General features: G+C 33.2%; 2 protein-coding genes across 4 annotated transcripts in view; one reads left to right on the top strand and one right to left on the bottom strand.

The window, feature by feature from the left end:
* The window catches only part of LOC660135 (crossveinless 2), a 49,382-nt gene extending 47,354 nt beyond the window's left edge, over positions 1-2,028 (top strand). For all 3 annotated transcript variants that reach the window (XM_008200004.3, XM_015983778.2, XM_015983779.2), the window contains one exon: positions 563-2,028. In XM_008200004.3, coding sequence (XP_008198226.1) covers positions 563-1,494 — 932 coding nt within the window. In that variant the 3' untranslated portion in view covers positions 1,495-2,028. The remainder of the gene's footprint in view (positions 1-562) is intronic.
* A 3,332-nt stretch (positions 2,029-5,360) lies between these two features.
* The window catches only part of Hs3st-A (Heparan sulfate 3-O sulfotransferase-A), a 70,963-nt gene continuing 53,406 nt past the window's right edge, over positions 5,361-22,917 (bottom strand). The window contains exons 3-4 of the mRNA XM_966452.4: positions 17,306-17,774; positions 5,361-10,163 (exon numbers count right to left, since the gene is read on the bottom strand). Coding sequence (XP_971545.1) covers positions 9,600-10,163; positions 17,306-17,774 — 1,033 coding nt within the window. The 3' untranslated portion in view covers positions 5,361-9,599. The remainder of the gene's footprint in view (positions 10,164-17,305; positions 17,775-22,917) is intronic.

The raw sequence follows: 22,917 nt of genomic DNA on the forward strand, positions 1-22,917 counted from the left end.
TAATAAAAACTATATTTCTGAGAAAAATGGTAAAAAAACACAAATGTAAAAATTGCAATTTAAAATAAAAGGTTTAAATTTTAAGCTTTGTATGTGAGGAAGGTCGGAAAAACTTTCAAATGGTGTTTAAAACATGTTTGAAAATTTTAAATTTGGTGGAGGCGCCGGGTAGTCTATACCGTAAGGGCGTCTAAAACTGTACTCCTGCATTTTTTGCTACCATTATTTTATTTATTTGGATATAAATTATTTACACAAGTTTACAAAAAAATGAAAAATTGAAAAAAACGTCGAAAATATTGATTTCTATTGTCAGACAAAGAAAAGGAACAATCAAGCAGTTACAAATCAAGAAAAATATGCATTTTTTAAGCTAACAAGTAAAAATAGAGCACATATGACTTAATGAAACGAAAAAAATTAAGTAAAAGAATCTAGATGGTAAAAACATTATATAATTTTTTTGTTCTGAATCCCATTTTTTGCACTTTTTGAAAAAAATCAGTTACTTTCTGAACTCCACTAATTATTAAATTATTCGTTTAATTTTTGAAAATTTCAGTCGAAGGCGTGTGCATGGTATTCGGCGACCCCCACTACAAAACCTTCGACGGCAAAATCTACACCTTCCAAGGCATCGGCAAATACCTCCTAACCTCCGACACCAAAGCCCAGACGTTCTCAATCCGCGTGGCCAACGACTTCCACAACAAAACCTACAAGAACGCCATAATCACCAAACGCGTGGCCATCCGCTACGAGGACTTCCGCTTCAACCTGCAGCAAAAAGGCCGCGTCAAGCTCAACCGCAAGAAGCTCACGCTCCCGTACAAAAAGGACGGCAAAGTGAGCATCGAGAAGCGCAACGGCAACGTGGAGGTCACCTTCCAGAACGGCGTGAAGATCTTCTGGACCGGCCAGAGCTTCCTGGAGGTGACCGTGCCCGCCGCGTTCAAGAGCCGGCTCTCGGGCCTCTGCGGCAACTTCAACGGCAACGTGCAGGACGAGTTCAGGACGCGCAAGGGGCGCGTGTTCAAGGACAGCGAGGCGCTGGCCTTCGGCGCCTCCTGGTGCGCGGGCTCGCGGGCCGCCTGCCTGTCCGCGCACCGCAGCAGCCGGCAGCTGGCGCGCGAGTCGCTCTGCGCCGGCCGCCGGCCCGAGAAGAACCGCTGCAAGTACCTGACCAAGGCGGAGTTCTTCGGCGAGTGCGAGTCCAAGCTCAACTACTTCAAGTACTACAAGACGTGCAAGATGGACATGTGCAAGTGCCCCTCCGGGCGCTGCCACTGCGACAGCCTGCTGGCGTACGCGCGCGAGTGCGAGAAGCTGGGCGTGCAGGTGGCCGCCGGCTGGAGGAAGGAGAGCCTGTGCGAGGAGGCGGCGCCGCGGCCGAAGACGACGAGCCGGCGGCCGGCGTTCGCGCACGTGGACATCGAGCGCTTCAAGCGGCAGAAGAACGCGACGAGGGCGCGGAGCCCCGTCTTGATACACTAGGGGGAGGAGAGTCAGCTAGTCAACTTCAGTATTGCCGGCGCTTGTAGCTAAATGTAAATAATTTCCCGAGTATTATTTGAGTGGCGGCCGCCGCTGTAGTGTTCGTACCAAAGAGAATTCGTGTTTGCTTCAAGGGCCACGTTTAGAATTGTTTTGCCTTAAACAATTTATTTGTATATACGTTTTAGTATTCTAGATAGATGAAGGATCTCCGTTGTGTAATTAAGTAAGTGTAAAAATTATTGTTCCTAAATGTTTTACCCACAAATTACATTAACTTGCCACGTGCGTAAATGCTGTATTTAGCTGGTGAGGAGTAGCACTCTAAGCGAATATTGTACCTATTTGTGTAAGTTTGTATTGATTTAAGACGTACCTCTAATATTTATTCGGCCGCGTGCCACACGATCTAACAGTAATTGTAGGGAATTTGCAATGTACTTTAATGTTATTCTTTTATTTATTTATGTTACAAGAATTTTTATTGTAGTATTTTTTAATTTACAAACTAGTTGTAATAAAGGATGAATCAACGCTCGCACCACCTTTATTTACCCACAAATGTTCAAAATGCGGACATTTCGTTGGCTTTCTTTTTTGTTTCTTCAGACTTGGATATTCACAAGTGGATTTAAATCGCCGATTTTTGGACTCTTCGGTCAAATTTCTGGAAATAGTTTCACTGAAATTTTCTACATTGTCAATTTGAAATACTCGGGGTTAAGTTTTTTGGTATTATTTTTACCGAGTAGTCTTTTAAACAGTTTCTTCTTATTGATTACGTAAATTATTGTTACTAAATACTTAAAGTGTTGTAAAATGTTAAACAAAGTTTTGAAAATCAATTGTACCATTGTATGAAAGTTGGGTGAGACATTTTGAGCAAAACATTCGTAAATTGACTTTTTTTATAACTTCTTTTATTTTCTTTCATCACGGCAATCCAGGCAATGTTCTCTAAAAGAAATTGTTTAAAATTGCAAACAAAAATATTGAATGTACGAAACTATTCCACTTTTCTATTTTTTTTTAATAAAAACTATACTTCTGAGAAAAAATGCTAAAAAACACTAATGTAACGATGGAAATTTTTACTAAAGTGTTCAAATTTTAAGCTGTGTATGTGAGGAAGGTCAGAAAAACTTCCAAAATGTGTTTAAAACATGTTTGAAAATTTTAAATTTGGTGGAGGCGCCGGGTAGTCTATACCGTATAAAAGCTTCCAAAATTGCACTCCGCTCCTGCTTTCTTTTGCTACCATTATTTTATTTATTTTGATATGAATTATTTACAAATTTACACGAAAAAATTGAAAAACTGAAAAAAAAACGTCGAAAATATTGATTTCCATTGCCAGACATCTATTGCTGACAAGGAACAATAAAGTAGTTACAAATCAAGAAAAATATATTTGAGTTTTTTTTAACTACATTTATTTCCTTTTATCACGGCAATCCAGGCAATGTTCTCTAAAAGAAATCGTTTAAAATTGCAAACAATAATATTGAATTCCACTTTTTTATTTTTTTGAAATAAAAACTATACTTCTGAGAAAAAATGCTAAAAAAACACTAATGTAAAGATGGAATTTTTTAACAAAGTGTTGATATATTAAGCTGTGTATGTGAGGAAGGTCGGAAAAACTTTCAAACGGTGTTTAAAACATGTTTGAAAATTTTAAATTTGGTGGAGGCGCCGGGTAGTCTATACCATATAAGAGCTTCCAAAATTACACTGCGCTCCTGCTTTTTTTGCTACCATCATTTTATTTATTTTGATATAAATTATTTAAAAAATTACACAAAAAAATTGAGAAACTGAAAAAAAAACGTCGAAAATATTGATTTCCATTGCCAGACATCTATTGGTGACAAGGAACAATAAAGTCGTTACAAATCAAGAAAAGTATATTTGAGTTTTTTTTAACTACTTTTATTTCCTTTTATCACGGCAATCCAGGCAATATTCTCTAAAAGAAATCGTTTAAAATTGCAAACAATAATATTGAATGTACGAAAATATGGCACTTTTTTATTTTTTTGAAATAAAAACTATACTTCTGAGAAAAAATGCTGAAAAAACACTAATGTAAAGACCGAAATTTGAAATAAAGTGTTCAAATTTTAGGCTGTGTATGTAAGGAAGGTCGGAAAAACTTTCAAACGGTGTTTAAAACATGTTTGAAAATTTTAAATTTGGTGGAGGCGCCGGGTAGTCTATACCATATAAGAGCTTCCAAAATTACACTGCGCTCCTGCTTTTTTTGCTACCATCATTTTATTTATTTTGATATAAATTATTTAAAAAAATTACACAAAAAAATTGACTGAAAAAAAACGTCTAAAATATTGATTTCTATTGCCAGACATCTATTGGTGAAAATGAACAATAAACTAGTTACAAATCAAGAAAAATGTAATTGAGTTTTTTTACCTACTTTCATTTCCTTTCATCACGGCAATCCAGGAAATCGTTTAAAATTGAAAAAATTAACATAGACAACTGACATCAGTCTCAAAATTGTTTTCCATCTAATTTTTTCCGACTCTTAGTGCTATTTCATTTTTTGTGTTTTTGTTTCAAAGTGGCAACATTAACCCGGATATTTCAGTCAATTTACACCAAAAAAAAAACGTTCAAAGTTTGAAGGAGAGCATTCTAGGTTGCTAATTTTCAAAATATTCAAAAGATCATAAAACAATTTTGTGATTCTTGAAATACATACATTGTTTATTTAATTTTTTGAAGGGGTTAGCTCTGGGCGCATTACAAAACTTTACACTGACACTGACTTGTGAAAATTTATAAATGAATTTATGAATTTAAATGTAAATTATTATTTTATACTATATTTTCTTTCCTTTTTATTATAACAAGCTATACATTATTCTTATATTTTATACTTAAGTAGCAAATAAAGATTACTATTATTATTATTATTATTATTATTTTAACGAAATCTTTTGAAGTAAGTAAGGATGGATTTTTGTTCGACATATACTTTATGGAAAATTGAAGTAAGTTGGTATTGTCGGAGAGAGAATAAACTGTTTTTTAAAATTATTGACCTACGTTTTGTATACAATATGAACTTCATCATCAGGAACGGCAATTTGGAGATAAAAAAATAAAAAAAAGCTAGACAGATAATAATGATAGTATTTTAAACACAATAAAGATTACAAAAATAAAAATAGTATATACTTAGCTAATGTTAGAACAATCAATAATTAACAAAAACAAACCAATAAATTCCAATAAATTTTTGATTTTGGAGGTCACATTTTATTGAATATATTCTAGTAAATTGTTGTTAAATTTTTTTTATTTCGTTTCATTATTTGTGTGTTTAGGTTACTTTTTTACGTTGTTATTTGGCTTTTCAACGAAATGTTTAAAACTGATTTAATGGTAATAATAATAACATTATTTGTATCTACACTTTTTTCAATTAGATTTCAGAAAGCATTAAATACAATTATTCATCTTTACAAAAATCTGAAATACTTTAATACTTTTTGAAATTAATCTTATACATTCTGAATTAGAATTGGAAAAAGTGTACTGTTGTGACTTTAGCTTGTTTTGACAAAGTATTTGAAGTATTTGAGAGGTCACACATTAAATATAAATTTACTTAATAATTTTATTGTTAGTTTTTTTATTCTATTTCTTTATGTGTGCTTATTTTCTTTTTGAGAAATTCTCTTAGAATAAGCGAGTTCGTTTCTCAGTTTCTACTTCATTAACGGTCCAAAGTATTGAAGTTTGTGCCAAATTAGGCTATTTTTATTATTATTTTTATATTTATTGGGCGAGTGTCCGACGATTTCTTGCCGTATGTTTAGTTGAATAAAGGCTGGATGTCAATGCTCTCATCACATTTATTTACCCACAAATACATGGATTTTAGGTAGAAATAATTTAAAAATGCCTCACATACATTTTTGAACGGTGGTATAAATGATTATTGCATTTGAAAGTCTTAAAACTAAGGATTCGATTCAAACATGTATGCGATCGTTCACATATAAAATTTCATTAGCTAAAATTTCAATCGTATATAAAAACAAAACAAGTTACTTATACCCCATCGTTGGTGCGTATATTTAACAGTGTTTCACTAGTACATTTAAAAATTTAAAGAAATCAACAATTCTCTATTCAAGCATAGACTATGGTTTCATGAAGATGTCGCTGAATCTCCGTCCATGGCAACAGTCTTGCAGCTTGTATACAACGTTTTATAGTAATTTAAAGGCTCAACATCTTCATAAAATTTGTTAAATACTGTTTATCTTAGTGGATCAACGGTAACGGAACCGCAAAACTACCCGCATGAAGTTCTATACATGTTTAAACATCTTGGGAAAATAATTACGCTACGACACTACAACATTTAAAAAGTGACAGACTATAGAGTATTAGATATAGGATATTACGAGTTAGATCGACAGATATGAAAACATTACAAGGACGTGATGATAGGGATCTCGGATTTCCAAAGCAATCAGTTGGACTACTCTAACTACAAATAATTCACATCAAAAGACGGAATAAATCAGTTAGCTACAGTAACTAGTGCTTCTTTCTCAAAATAACGTTGTACATTATTTACATAAAATCGATCAATCGTCATCACATTTTTGATATGTGTTGTAATTTATTTATTTGATATGTATTTAGCAGCCTCCTCATTTCACTTAAGTTAAGCTATGTTTGTACCCTAAGCTAGTCAGCGGACACCGACTAACCGAACAGCCAAAAAATTCTCCAGACACTTGTGTAAGGGTTAACTGGCAATTGAATTTGCGTCTGACTAAGTAATTGATTCGCATTTTATTTGTGATATGTGGGAGCTGTGTACTATGCAACTTCAGCAGCAGGTTCGGTTAATCAGCGTCTCCCTATTATTTAATTAAGAAAGATACATAACTCCTGGCGAACAAGTTGAATGTGAGAATACAACGTAATTTTCAAGAGTCTCGGGTGAAGCTTGCAATAAACGAAACGAAATGTGTGTTGATATTTTCATACTTACACCGCTTCGTGACGTGTGCAATAATGTTAAAGAAAATTTCCAGACGGTGTAAGTGCGAGAATACCAGTCTTCAACAAGTTCCAATGTGGACTACGAAATTGTAAAAGTAAATAAGGCACTGATCAATATGATCCAACTCAAAAACCGGGTCCACAATAAGCATTTGCCCTTCGAAAAAATAATCAATTTTCTATAAATTATTACGATATGTATTACCTACAGGCACGTGAAATGAAAATGACCGGTCGCTACCTTGCCCGCAAACTAGTTTTGAGGGAGGTTTGACCATTCTTTGGCTTGTTCAAAGCTTGCTGATTAAAAGCAAAAATTATTTTTTTAGCTCGGTTTATTTAGCTACTAAACTCAAAAGCGGGCCTAAGATTGTCATTTTTCGGACGAAATTTTCTTCAAAAATCGTGTGAAATAGGCAAAATTTTCGACAAGAACTTTGGTCCAAAAACAAACTAAAATGACAGGAATAAGCGTTTTTTTTGAGAGAAAAAACTTGGTATGTTACCACTCGAAAAAACAACTATATTTCAGCCTAACTCTGTAAAATTTTTGGTTTAGTTTGAATAAAATTTCGGAGGAAATTTTCCTCAAAAATACAAAATCCAGTGAAACAAGCAAAATTTTTGTGATTTTGTGGTTGTTTTTCCAAGATTTTCGGTCCAAAAACAAACTAAAATGACAGGAGTAAGCGATTTTTTTGAGAGAAAAAACTTGGTATGTTATCCAGTCGAAAAAACAATTTAATATATTTCAGCCTAACTCTGTAAAATTTTTAGTTTAGTTCGGGATTTTCCGACCCGAAAAAATAAATAGTACAGACTTCAATTTATTTCGGTCTAATTTTCTTAATTTTTCAGTTTGGTTTGAATGAAATTTTGTGAATATTTCGTTTTTGGCTGAAAAACGTGCCAAATACTCACACACGGCAAAAATTATGTAATTAATGATTTCGATTTTTGTGTTTTCTTAGCAAAATCTCTAAACTTAAAATTCTTAACTGAAAAACAGAACATAATTTTTCGCCCAAATGTTGTGGTTTTATGGCTAGTTTTGGCGAAATTTCGCCCAAAACGAGCTAACTCAGGAGAAAAATACAATAATTCCTATTTATTTTGTAATTTTTAGGTGGATTTTGACAAGTTCTTGCAAAGAAAATCAGTCTCCACTTAAAAAAGATAACACCAAGTTCATTCATTCTTTCAGTGATTTTTTATTGAATTTTATGTAAAACTTTCGAGAAAACTTTGTTTTACTTCAAACCTTGTACACCCATTTGTTATATTATTGGGGTGACTATTCGGTCTGTTTTTAACAAAATTTAATAAAATAATTCAGTTTCTGGCTGATAAACGTTCTCAAAGAAGCAAAAACAGAATAATTTTGCATTCAAATTGGTAATTTTTTTATCCCCTCTTGCAAAATCTAGGGAAAAAACGTGCCTAAATGGTCAAGAAAGGCAGAAATATCATTACTTTTGACCAAAACTTGTTGTTGTAACAGGTTGTACAATAAATAAATTTTTGGTTGAAATATTTTTCTGCATCTACTTTTAGCGATTGTTTCAAGTTAAGGGTAGATTTTGGCTCAAAAAAATCGAATAACGCAGATTTAACACACTTTTCAGCCTATTTTTTTTAATAAAATTTTAAGAGATAATCTTGTACTGGCTGTAATAGTGTAAACAGCATCAAAACGTTCAGAAAAGAATAAATTTACTGATAGGTATTTTCTTTTCTTTTTGAGTTTAAATTTTTCAAGTTTTATTCCCTTTTTTAACTTTTTCAAAGTTTAACTGTAAACTTTCCTTACTTAAAAACCATAAAAATAATGCATTTTTTGTCCCAACTTCTAGTTTTTCGTGTCATTTTTGAAGTAATGTCATTCAAAAACAAACTAGATCGGCGAAACAAATGATCAAATAAAGCCTTGGCACTAACAAATCGCGCAAAATAAGCTAAATTAACATCAATCTAGACCAAATTTTCTGATTTTTCAGCCAATGTTAACAAAATCTTTCGAAAAACTTTAGTTGCGACCTCAAACAAAGTGCTTAAATTTTCTAAAAAGACACAAAAATAATACATTTTTTTGTAAATTTTGGTAATTTTACAGCTTACACTAATACACTCATACATTCAAAAAAAAGAACTATATAGTGCTAGACTTAACTTGGTGCTTTTTCGGTCTTCTCTAGCGAAATCTCGCAAAAAAATACAACTTTTTTGGCAAAAATTTGATTTGAAAAATTTTAGTACAATTAATTTTTTGTTCAAAATCGAACTGAATCGAGCAAAATGAGCTAAATTAAATCAATTTCTATCTGAGTTAGTGATTTTTTTCAGCTAGATAAGAGTAAGTAAACAATGTCAAAATTAGTTTTTTTTATTTACTTTTGATACAATTTCGTACAAAAATTGAGTAAATCGACCACTAATTTCAACTGATCTTAGTGGCTGTTGGACGTTTTTTGACCAAATCTTATAAAATAAATGAATAGGTATTTGATCCAAAAATGAATTAAACCAAATTCGCTAACAGAAAATTTTTTCAAACTTGAAAATTGTATTGTTTGTCAACAAAAAAATTCCAAACTAGTTTCCGGTCTCTGGTCTTTACGGCGGCGTCATTTTCATTTCAAGTGCCTGTACTTTGTGATATGTATCCGTTTCCTTTGTCTTCGACTATGAATTGAGCAATAATTGTGCACACTTTGTGCTCTCTTCGGCTATTGTTACTTCGAGTATGGAGCGAGAATGTTTGCAATAAGTAACCAGCAGGAAGTCGCCTACTTTTAAACACTATCATCCCCTTCCTAACAAACTTTCCCACGGAGAAAAGCTCCGCCTCGTGCGCCGTCTGATTTATAATTCACTACGCATTAAGGCCGCCTTTTTACCTCGCAAACTCCGCTTTCATCAATTGTGCTTATTAAGAAGAAAATTCCTCGCCTCTACACGGTGTAGTCATTGCATCCCCCCACCCCGGTGGACCTACTCTACCGCACCTAGCATATACAGTGACCCCGACCCGGCTTAAACTAACAACTAAACAATTATTCTTCAGGCCAGCCGAGGTCCTCGCCAATAAGCTCGTAGAACTTTTGATTGTGCTCCCCGAAGTACCTGCGCAGCTTGCCGACGACGTTGGGGTCGACCCTGGGGTGCTTCCGGCCCTTGGTCTCCCTCAGACACCGGTCCGAGGTCTCGTTCCGCAGGCAGTAGAAGCCCTTGGTCTCGTTGAAGTAGAAGTTGTGCGTGCCGATGCGCGGCTCCAGGCCCAGGAAGCGCTCGATCTTCTGGACCTGGGGCACGGGGTCCTCGATGAGGAGGTCGCCGTTCACCACCAGGATCTGCTCCCGCGGGAACACCTCCAGCCACCGGTGCAGGTAGTTGTGGTAGAGGGAGATGGCCAGCGGCCGGTACGCCTCGTTGATGGAGCCGTTGGGGAACACCGACAGGCTCTCGAAGGACCTGGGGGGCGGGCTGGAGGTGGTGGGGGAGGCGGTCGCGGCGTTGGCCCGCAGCTGGGTGTAGTCCGATATGGCTCTGGTCACCGGCTCCCGGACTATTAGCAGCAGCTTCACGCTGGCGTTCATCGCGCGGATCCGCTCCGGGACCTGGAACCACCGGAAATGTGATTCATGTGCTAACATGGACATTTTATTGAATCGACTCGGGGTTACGGCAGGGTTGGGGCGGCTTATCTTAGCTATTTACATTTTAAAATGCCAAGTGCGCGGTGTTATCAACAGGAAATGGTAATTACATGGAAATGGGCACGGGTTTTTGCTCATTTTTAACAACGCTATGCTCGAAGCTAAGTGATATTTTGAATATTTGGCTGTTTTAAAAATAAATAACAAACGTGCTAGAATATAAAATGCGATACCCACACCTTAATTTTTATTCTAATGCTTTGGAGTTACCACTAAATATGTGATAAGGGAGGTTGAACTTAAAAAAGAGTTAAAATGCTTATAAATTCAAGTGATTTTTTGGCTTGATGTTTTGGCTTTAAATGAACTAAATGTTAGGACATAAGCCTAAGTGACCTTACTCACTTTTTTTTAAATTTCTTTTTGTACACTTTATAAGTTCTTCTTGAGTTGACATTACATTATAATTAACACAAAATCTCGATCTATAAATTAGCAAAATTGTCTTAACAAAACATGCAATTTTACAAGTTTTAGTTAATTAGATAATTTATTTATTTTAGAAAACACTCAAATAAACATGTTCTAAAATTAAACCTTTTTTTACTATCTCACTTATAATACGAGTTTGGTGCTTAATATTAATAAAATATAATAAAATGTAAAAATCACTTGGTTTTTGGCAACAAATTGTTTAGATTTACAAGACAATGGAATCTTGTACAAAAAAAACCTTTTTTATATTTTCTTAAATTGTTTTATTTTTTTTATAAATTTGCTATTTTATATTGTAGTGTGTGCTGTTATGGTAATTTACAAAAAATGTGGAAAATTGGCAACTTTCCGGATCTTTTGTAAGTTTTTTTGAATTGACAAAAAATTCAAAAGCTGGTTTTCTGCGATTTTCTGGACAGATCAGTCAGCAAAATTCACCGAAAAAATCAATTTTACAATAACTGGCTTTAATTCAACAAAGTTTTAATTTATCTCCAAAATATACCGAAAGGTACAATCATAATTAATTTATTTTACGAGTGTACGATGTTTGTGTAGCTGTAATGGTATTTTAATTGGTTAAATTTGTTCTGTTCTGAAAAAAATAGTGGTTACAATGAGTAACTTCTTTATTAAATAATTAATTGCACTTTGACTAAATCTTAAAGTACTTTGGTATAATTTAAAATTCAAATATGAGTTCTCAACAAAATATTTTTGCTTCTTGGACCTGAACGTTTAGTTATAATCAATTGATTGCAAATTATCAAAGCACAGTCACAAAACTTTTTCTATTATATTCTTTTTAATTTTGTCCAATTTTTAATTTTTTAAACTACAACTGTTTGAACACAGTTTACACCAGAATAAACTACAGCATATTTGTGTTTACAATTTTTATTGATTTTCTGTAATTACTTAATTTAATTAGCTTGTAACTGTTAAATATCCTTCGCATATTTAATCATTTTTACAGCTAAATACTTTTGCTTCTTTGCGTTTAAACCATGAATAAGCTAAACCCCATCTCACGTAGTATTATCATTTGACGCTAAATTACATTATAAGAAATAATTTGAATTCTGAACAGTTTTCACAAAGATAGAAAAAATTGCAAAGGATTTTGCCCAACACTTTTTCTTACATTGTTCTTTTTTTTCATTTTTTGCAAAGCTGTGTTTAATTTTAACTTGATTCATTTAACTACAATATAAAAAAATTGCTTATTACTCGACGTACTTTTAATTAAAAATTCCAAAATAAACAAAACCACTCAAACTTTTTAAAAAATTTCAGCATTTTAAATGCTTATCGTTAATCAATAGAAGATTCTACAAAAAGTAGAAAATTAGCTGTAGTTGTTACTGAAGTTTGTTGAAATTTGCAATCACTTTGTGTTCTCAACAAAACCTTTTTGGATTACCTACTGAATTTGTTTATGCAATTATTTAATTCCATATTATTTGCAAAAGTGGCAGTCGTTTTAAAAATCGAACGTAGTATAAGCTGTTCTTCGTATTTTACGAATAAAAATCGTGAAAAGATTTTTTAATTACCACATGCAAGTTAAATTTAAGTAAAGTTTTATAAAAAATTAAGAAATGTTTCAAAAGATTTTTACCAAATTTTTTCAGCAGAACACACATTTAATTACAAGAGTTCAAAAGCTTGGCTTTTATAAGTATATTTTGCAATATTAAATATCAAAAGGAGGGAAATCTGCATTGTTTTACGTAATTTGTGATAAATAAAGCAAATTTTTAAATAATTTGAATTCTGAACAGTTTTCACAAAGATAGAAAAAATTGCAAAGGATTTTGCCCAACACTCTTTCTTATGTTGCCCAATTTTTTCATTTTTTGCAAAGCTGTGTTTTATTTTAAATACTACAATAAAAAAAATTGCTCATTACTCGACGTACTCTTAATTAAAAATTCCAAAATAAACAAAACCATTCAAACTTTTTAAAAAATTTCAGCATTTTAAATGCTTATCGTTAATCAATAGAAGATTCTACAAAAAGTAGAAAATTAGCTGTAGTTGTTACTGAAGTTTGTTGAAATTTGCAATCACTTTGTGTTCTCAACAAAACCTTTTTGGATTACCTACTGAATTTGTTTATGCAATTAATTAATTCCATATTATTTGCAAAAGTGGCAGTCGTTTTAAAATCGAACGTAGTATAAACTGTTCTTCGAATTTTACGCATAAAAATCGTGCGAAGATTTTTTAATGACCACATGCGAGTTAGATTTAAGTAGAGTTTTGTAAAAAATTAAGAAATGTTTCAAAAGATTTTTACCAAATTTTTTCAGCAGAACACAGATTTAATTACAAGAGTTCAAAAGCTTGGCTTTTATAAGTATATTTTGCAATATTAAATATCAAGAGGAGGGAAATCTGCATTGTTTTACGTAATTTGTGATAAATAAAGCAAATTTTTAAATTTCGCTTAATACAAAATAACAGTAAGGGCAAAAATCGTACTGCACATTCAATAATAAAGTCAATATTCTCCGACCCACCCTGTCTAATAAAAGCGCTACATAATAAATAACTTTCGAGATGTTTTCCTTAGTTATGAAATTTGGAATTGGAAGGTAAAGCAATACGTTTTAGGATTCCCCCATCATAAATAAAAAATGCGAAAAACGATTTTCAGCTCAAGATGTTCGAAAATTTTGTCCCTTTGTAATTCAATGAGCAAATCCCCAGCAATCTTCTGAGAGTGCACTGTTTTTACTGGAAGATAATTGAAGAGAGAAGGAAATTTGTTATATTTTATTTGTTAATTAAAAAATTCCAAGTCCTTGATTAGCACTTGCAAGCAATTTGTTAAAACACTTTGACATTAATTTCATGGCGTTAATACGATTAATGATAATTTTGAGTTATTCTGGCATTCAATTAAACTGCAATTAGTTGTAAGAGTGTGAAAATTGCCACGTCGCGCGCTAAAAGCCGCCCTAATGACTCCAATTACGCTGAATTGTAAAGTTTTGCTACTAAACACACTCCTAATTGACATTAATAATTTATTGACCCGTTTGTGTTTGACTGCATCTAATGACATGCTAGATTCCGTATTTAGGCGAACTAATTTCAAACGGTATCAATTACATCCGTTATTATGTCGGCAAAGCTGATTTAAATAATTCATGAAAGTCCGGGCGGTTTTTCCTAGTTTTACGTAGTGCCAGAAATTGGTAATTGGCTCGCAAAGTTTGGATTAATAAAAGGGAAAGGGAGATTTTAGGAAATTATCTTCAAGGAGAGGAAGGAAAAGAACTTTGGCCATTAATAATAAATGTGATTGGGTAGTCACGACTGCGAGCTCACCCTTTAACGACGTTTGTATAATTTCCCAATTATATTTATTATTTAAAAGCGACCTGGAAAAAAGTTATTTGTCCGTGAAACCAAACTGGACTGCTGTTGTCAATTAATTTCCGCTTGATTTTCCTTTATGATAATGCGAAACGCTTCCCTTTGTGTGTGCCACAGCGGAATTGAAAATTTCTGCCCACACTTTGTGCAAAAAATTCGTTGAACTCTGGCGGAGTTATGTAAATACGATACACGCCAACTCACGTCCGCCAACGCGAATTATTTTGATTACCCTCGACATTTTTATAATGGGGGTAATTTGCTACTATCGATTAGGTGTTTCTTAACAACGGAAAATTGATTGAATTTTGGCTGTAATTACTTTTGCGCAAGGGTGGAGTAATTAATAGTTCCAAGCTTTTGAAACTGGTTTTTATTCAAAATCTTGAGCAATCTCCGAGTTGCAGTTCGTTAAATGGCGCTAATTAAATCAAGAGGCGGTGTCAATCTAATAAAGTCGTCCTAGAGTTCGAAAACTAGCAAGTTTGACTTGCGCCACATTAAACTTTAGAAGCACTTTGCGATTAAAAAAGATCGGGGTGGAGGAATAAACTCCAAGTTTTACTTTCAACACTAAATTATTTGCGCTCCATTTTTCTGGTGTGGTAACGAAATGTGAAGGTTTTATAAATGCAGAAGAGTTAAGTTAAAAATTCAGTCTTTGGAGAGATGAAATTTAGATTTTTTTCTAAATATTCCAGGATACAATCAATTTTTGTTTCTAGGGACAAAAACATGGATATTTACCGCCTCAAATTTTTTTAGCAAAATATTGATTTATTAGGTCATATTGAAATTAGTAATACCTGAGCTGAGCTGAAGGACCTTGTATATGACAAAAAGTATCGGCCCTAGTATAGTGCCTTGCGATACTTCACAATGTTTCTTAAGTTTTTTAGAGTTGAAAATATTGCTGCAACTTTTTATTAGATCTTTCAAACAAAAAAAGAGAAGAGAAAAAGTCGCTAAATTAGAAGAAAATTTTAAAAGTAAATCTATTATGTTTTATAATAGATAAAATTTTCCACCATGACAAATGGCCACCATAAATTTAGGCAAAAAATTTTAAATTTTTTATTTTTATGAAAAATTTATATAATATGTAAAATGAGCCGTAGAATTCAATGGAATAAACCGCAATGCTCTACGACTTTTAGTTTTTTTTTATAAATTTTTTTAGTAAAAAAGTTTGATCGCTTCTGTAGCCGGAACCGTTGCCCGGAGCGGCTCCGGGTTTGGTCGAAAAAATAGATAAAATTAAGCGCTATTAGATGGTTATTTGTTCGTTGCTCTAGGTCTTACAGTTTCCGAGAAAAACGCAAAAAAAGGTTTCCATTTTCACTTTTTTCAATTTTTAACCGCCAATTACGGCGAAACTATTAGAGTTATCGAGAAACGGAAAAATCGAGGACAACCGGAATAAAAAACTCTACAAAATAGCATAGGACTCAAGGCGATATTGCGCAAAAAATTTTTCAATTTTTAATCGCCGATTACGGCCAAACTAAAAGAGCTAGGAGAAAACTCTTTTTTCCATCGTAAAGAGCACATCAAAATCTATAGGATAGGATAAGTTTTATTTGATTCTGAGACACTTTTAAAATTAACCATTTTGCAGGGGGGGGTGTTAACTTTTTTTAATTTTTTTTATTTTTCCAATTACGACTAAACTATTTGAAAAAGTGGAACTGTTTTGATCCTCACCTATGCAAAATGATCCGGGGAATCGATTGGCATCAAAAAAATTGCCAAATTCCCAATAGTTTTTTAGTTATGAATTTTTTAAAATTTTACCAATTTTTGCATTTATCTGCAATTTCTCAAAAACTGTTAGTCGGAGAACAATAATTTTTTTTTAAAAAATAGATAATTCAAAGAGCTTTCTAACGATAATACACTTCATAGGGTAATCTCTAATAGTTCCGGAGCTATTGCTCGACAAATGTTCCGGGTACCCAAAATCGACAAAAATTGCGACCAAAATTGAATAAATCAAACATCAAAAAATCGAACATATGGACTTTTTTTGGACTTTCAAAAACTCTGGAGAGTTGTAAAGGCATATATGAATACGAAAAAGTATGATAGAACGAATTTAAAAAAGAAATAATTTTTTCACTTTCTTGAAGGTAAGTGTTTCACTCAGGAAATTTTAAAATCAAAATTTTAAATTTCGTGAAAAGTTGGTATAATACAGAAAATGGGCCGCTGAATTCAATGGAACAAACCGAATTGCTCTAGGACTTTTAGTTTTTGAGTTACGAATTTTTTTGTTGAATAAAATTTTTCACAATAGAAAATGCCTATCTTAATTTTTAGCTTCTATTTCAAGTTCAAGCACGTATAAGTAATGTAATTGAAAAGTATTCACAAACCAAGACTAACCAGTCCAACAAAATATACGTTTAAATATTGTTCTGCAAATATGTATCTGCATTTCCATAAATACTTTTTTATTTGCTAGTTGTGTTTTTGTCAAAAAATATTCTATGGACCATTAGTTTGTAAATATTTGTATAATTATTTACAAAACATTTAGTTGAATATTTAGTTACAAATATATATTTACAAATATAAAAAATTCAAACTTTGCTATCCCGGCGCATCCACCAAAATTGAATTTTGTAAAATTATTTAATAATTTTTTTAACCAATGAACTTTTATCATTTTGAGTTGTCGTGGCAAAAAATTCAATACTAAAAAAATAAAGGATTACTAAAAAATTTATTCTTGAAATATGTTCCCATTTTTAAAGTACTTGATGATCTCCTAATCAGTTTTTTTCATAACGTTTTGTACATTATTGAACGTTTGATAAATAAATTTTGTTGTAAATAGCGTTGAAAAGAAAACTTTTTTGGGTACATTTTTAGGCATATTTTCAGTTTTTGTTATTTTTATGCTAAAATGTCCGAACTCTACTAAAAACTAATCATTTTTCTCGTATTTTTCGACTAAGCTTTATAATTCTCTACTTGAAAACAGTTTTAATAAGCAGCATGTTTTTCACAATTTCGAGATGCAAGCTTTCGGTACACAACAGCTTAATGGGCAAGTCGGTTCAACGACATTTTATTTTCGGAAAGAGCCTTTCATACCGAAGAATAACTTTTAAATTGGGTATTTATAACAGGCAAATATCGACGTCCTCGCTCTATTCAAGCGACAAAACTAGCGAGCTTTGCAAACTCGCTCGCAAATTGATTGGGCAAAAGCTTACTTCCGGCGTAACAAAATAACTGGGACTCTTCTCGATCGTGATCTGGCCGTGATAGGAATGCGGCATCTGCATCCGATACCACTCCAGGCCTTTGTTGTAGTTCTCATCCCTGTCGAAGAAATGCACCTCTCCGGAAGCCTTCTGCACCATCGGATGCAAATAGAGCATCTCGAGCAGCGCCCTGGTCCCGCACTTCCGCACCCCCATGATGATGGCCTGGGGCAGGCGGCGCGCCGCCGCCGGGTACAGCCTCCTGGAGAGCAGCAGCAGCGGCGGCCGGGTGTGGTCTCGGGCGTTCGTCTGGAGGCTGCTAAGGGCGCTGTCGTAGATCATGTGGAAAGTCAAGAAGAGGGAGATTAGCATGACGGTGAGGATGGCCAGGGCCATCTTCGGCCGGGAGACTCCCACGACGAGGACGCAGTCTGACGGATCGCCCTCCACGGACCTCATTGCTGCACGGGGCAACCATCTGCAACACACGGATTTATCGTCGGGAAATTTGCTAACGACTGGCGACAATTAGCACACGGTGCGAGATTTTCGCACACGACTTAATTAACTACTTCATTTGGTGCTGCGTGTCCAGATTTAATTTGGGCGGGCTGGGGCGGCCCGTGGCCTTGTGATTACAAATAATAAATGAAAACGGGTTTTCTCAGCGTTCAGTTTTAATAATTAATTTTTTTTTGTTAATTGTTACAGTTAATATTTAATAATATTTTCCATCGTAAAGAGATAAGTTTTATTTGATTTTGAAACACTTTTAAAATTGGCCATTTTGTAGAAGGGTGTTAATTTTTTTTTCATTGTTTTTATTTTCTCCACTAAAACTAAACTATTGAAAAAAGAGGAACAATTTTAATCCTAGCTTATGCAAAATGATCCGGGGAATCGATTGGCATCGAAATAATTGCCAAATTCCCCATAGTTTTTTAGTTATGAATTTTTTAAAATTTTACCAATTTTTGCATTTATCTGCAATTTGCTCAAAAACTATTAGTCGGAGAACAATATTTTTTTTTGAAGAAAATAGATAATTCAAAGAGCTTTCCAACGATAATAAACTTCATGGGGTTATCTCTGATAGTTCCGGAGCTATTGCTCAACAAATGTTCCGGGTACCCAAAATCGACAAAAATTGCGACGAAAATTGAAAAAATCAAACATCAAAAAATCGAACATATGGACTTGTTTGGACTTTTAACAACTCTAGAGAGTTGTAAAGGCATATATAAATACGAAAAAGTATGAAAGAACGAATTTAAAAAAAAATTTTTTTCACTTTCTTGAAGGTAAGTGTTTATTACTCAGGAAATTTTAGCAAAAAAAATCAAATTTTTAAATCTCATGAAAAGTTCGTATAATACAGAAAATGAGCCCCTGAATTCAATGGAACAAACCGCATTGCTTTACGACTTTTAGTTTTTGAGTTATGAATTTTTTTGTTGGATAAAATTTTCCACTATGACAAATGGCTACCCTAAATTTAGGCAAAAAATTTTAAATTTTTAATTCTTGTGAAAAATTGATATAATATGTAAAATGAGCCGTAGAATTCAACCGAACAAACCGCAATGCTCTACGACTTTTAGTTTTTTTTTAATAAATTTTTTTAGTGAAAAACTTTGATCGCCTCTGTAGCCGGAACCGTTGCCCGGAGCGGCTCCGGATTTAATCGAAAAAATAGAGAAAATTAAGCGCTATCAGATGGTTTTTTGTTCGTTGCTCTAAGTCTTACAGTTTCCGAGAAAAACGCAAAAAAAGGTTTCCATTTTCACTTTTTTTCAATTTTCAATCGCCAATTACGGCGAAACTATTAAAGATATCGAGGAACGGAAAAATGGAGGACAACCGGAATAAAAAACTCTACAAAATGGCATAAGACTCAAGGCGATATCTCGCAAAAAATTTTTCAATTTTCAAACGCCGATTACGGCCAAACTAAAAGAGCTAGAAGAAAACGGTTTGTTCCATCGTAAAGAGCACATCAAAATCTATAAGATAGGATAAGTTTTATTTGATTCTGAGACACTTTTAAAAAAGACCATTTTGTGGGGGGGGGGTGTTAACTTTTTTTTATTTTTTTTTATTTTCTCAATTATGACTAAACTATTTGAAAAAGTGGAACTGTTTTGATCCCTAGCTATGCAAAATGATCCGGGGAATCGATTGGCATCGAAAAAATTGCCAAATTCCCCATAGTTTTTTAGTTATGAATTTTTTAAAATTTTACCAATTTTTGCATTTATCTGCAATTTGCTCAAAAACTATTAGTCGGAGAACAATATTTTTTTTTGAAGAAAATAGATAATTCAAAGAGCTTTCCAACGATAATAAACTTCATGGGGTTATCTCTGATAGTTCCGGAGCTATTGCTCAACAAATGTTCCGGGTACCCAAAATCGACAAAAATTGCGACGAAAATTGAAAAAATCAAACATCAAAAAATCGAACATATGGACTTGTTTGGACTTTTAACAACTCTAGAGAGTTGTAAAGGCATATATAAATACGAAAAAGTATGAAAGAACGAATTTAAAAAAAAATTTTTTTCACTTTCTTGAAGGTAAGTGTTTATTACTCAGGAAATTTTAGCAAAAAAAATCAAATTTTTAAATCTCATGAAAAGTTCGTATAATACAGAAAATGAGCCCCTGAATTCAATGGAACAAACCGCATTGCTTTACGACTTTTAGTTTTTTTTTAATAAATTTTTTTAGTGAAAAACTTTGATCGCCTCTGTAGCCGGAACCGTTGCCCGGAGCGGCTCCGGATTTAATCGAAAAAATAGAGAAAATTAAGCGCTATCAGATGGTTTTTTGTTTGTTGCTCTAAGTCTTACAGTTTCCGAGAAAAACGCAAAAAAAGGTTTCCATTTTCACTTTTTTTCAATTTTCAATCGCCAATTACGGCGAAACTATTAAAGATATCGAGGAACGGAAAAATGGAGGACAACCGGAATAAAAAACTCTACAAAATGGCATAAGACTCAAGGCGATATCTCGCAAAAATTTTTTCAATTTTTAATCGCCGATTACGGCCAAACTAAAAGAGCTAGGAGAAAACTCTTTTTTCCATCGTAAAGAGCACATCAAAATCTATAAGATAGGATAGGTTTCATTTAATTTTGAGACACTTTAAAAATTGACCGATTTGAGGGGGGGGTGTTAACTTTTTTTTATTTTTTTTTATTTTCTTAATTATGACTAAACTATTTGAAAAAGTGGAACTGTTTTGATCCCTAGCTATGCAAAATGATCCGGGGAATCGATTGGCATCGAAAAAATTGCCAAATTCCCCATAGTTTTTTAGTTATGAATTTTTTAAAATTTTACCAATTTTTGCATTTATCTGCAATTTGCTCAAAAACTATTAGTCGGAGAACAATATTTTTTTTTGAAGAAAATAGATGATTCAAAGAGCTTTCCAACGATAATAAACTTCATGGGGTTATCTCTGATAGTTCCGGAGCTATTGCTCAACAAATGTCCCGGGTACCCAAAATCGACAAAAATTGCGACGAAAATTGAAAAAATCAAACATCAAAAAATCGAACATATGGACTTGTTTGGACTTTTAACAACTCTAGAGAGTTGTAAAGGCATATATAAATACGAAAAAGTATGATAGAACGAATTTAAAAAAAAAAAATTTTTCACTTTCTTGAAGGTAAGTGTTTATTACTCAGGAAATTTTAGCAAAAAAAATCAAATTTTTAAATCTCATGAAAAGTTCGTATAAAACAGAAAATGGGCCGCTGAATTCAATGGAACAAACCGCATTGCTCAACGACTTTTAGTTTTTGAGTTATGAATTTTTTGTTTGATAAAATTTTCCACTATGACAAATGGCTACCCTAAATTTAGGCAAAAAATTTTAAATTTTTAATTCTTGTGAAAAATTGATATAATATGTAAAATGAGCCGTAGAATTCAACCGAACAAACCGCAATGCTCTACGACTTTTAGTTTTTTTTTAATAAATTTTTTTATTGAAAAACTTTGATCGCCTCTGTAGCCGTAACCGTTGCCCGGAGCGGCTCCGGATTTAATCGAAAAAATAGAGAAAATTAAGCGCTATCAGATGGTTTTTTGTTTGTTGCTCTGAGTCTTAGAGTTTCCGAGAAAAACGCAAAAAAAGGTTTCCATTTTCACTTTTTTTCAATTTTCCATCGCCAATTACGGCGAAACTATTAAAGATATCGAGGAACGGAAAAATGGAGGACAACCGGAATAAAAAACTCTACAAAATGGCATAAGACTCAAGGCGATATCTCGCAAAAATTTTTTCAATTTTTAATCGCCGATTACGGCCAAACTAAAAGAGCTAGGAGAAAACTCTTTTTTCCATCGTAAAGAGCACATCAAAATCTATAAGATAGGATAGGTTTCATTTAATTTTGAGACACTTTAAAAATTGACCGATTTGAGGGGGGGGGTGTTAACTTTTTTTTATTTTTTTTTATTTTCTTAATTATGACTAAACTATTTGAAAAAGTGGAACTGTTTTGATCCCTAGCTATGCAAAATGATCCGGGGAATCGATTGGCATCGAAAAAATTGCCAAATTCCCCATAGTTTTTTCGTTATGAATTTTTTAAAATTTTACCAATTTTTGCATTTATCTGCAATTTGCTCAAAAACTATTAGTCGGAGAACAATATTTTTTTTTGAAGAAAATAGATAATTCAAAGAGCTTTCCAACGATAATAAACTTCATGGGGTTATCTCTGATAGTTCCGGAGCTATTGCTCAACAAATGTCCCGGGTACCCAAAATCGACAAAAATTGCGACGAAAATTGAAAAAATCAAACATCAAAAAATCGAACATATGGACTTGTTTGGACTTTTAACAACTCTAGAGAGTTGTAAAGGCATATATAAATACGAAAAAGTATGATAGAACGAATTAAAAAAAAAAAATTTTTATCACTTTCTTGAAGGTAAGTGTTTATTACTCAGGAAATTTTAGCAAAAAAAATCAAATTTTTAAATCTCATGAAAAGTTCGTATAAAACAGAAAATGGGCCGCTGAATTCAATGGAACAAACCGCATTGCTCTACGACTTTTAGTTTTTGAGTTATGAATTTTTTTGTTGGATAAAATTTTCCACTATGACAAATGGCTACCCTAAATTTAGGCAAAAAATTTTAAATTTTTAATTCTTGTGAAAAATTGATATAATATGTAAAATGAGCCGTAGAATTCAACCGAACAAACCGCAATGCTCTACGACTTTTAGTTTTTTTTTAATAAATTTTTTTAGTGAAAAACTTTGATCGCCTCTGCAGCCGGAACCGTTGCCCGGAGCGGCTCCGGATTTAATCGAAAAAATAGAGAAAATTAAGCGCTATCAGATGGTTTTTTGTTTGTTGCTCTGAATCTTAGAGTTTCCGAGAAAAACGCAAAAAAAGGTTTCCATTTTCACTTTTTTTCAATTTTCAATCGCCAATTACGGCGAAACTATTAAAGATATCGAGGAACGGAAAAATGGAGGACAACCGGAATGAAAAACTCTACAAAATGGCATAAGACTCAAGGCGCTATCTCGCAAAAAATTTTTCAATTTTCAAACGCCGATTACGGCCAAACTAAAAGAGCTAGAAGAAAA

This window comes from Tribolium castaneum, chromosome 2, assembly GCF_031307605.1.
Source record: "Tribolium castaneum strain GA2 chromosome 2, icTriCast1.1, whole genome shotgun sequence".
Lineage (NCBI taxonomy): Eukaryota > Metazoa > Arthropoda > Insecta > Coleoptera > Tenebrionidae > Tribolium > Tribolium castaneum.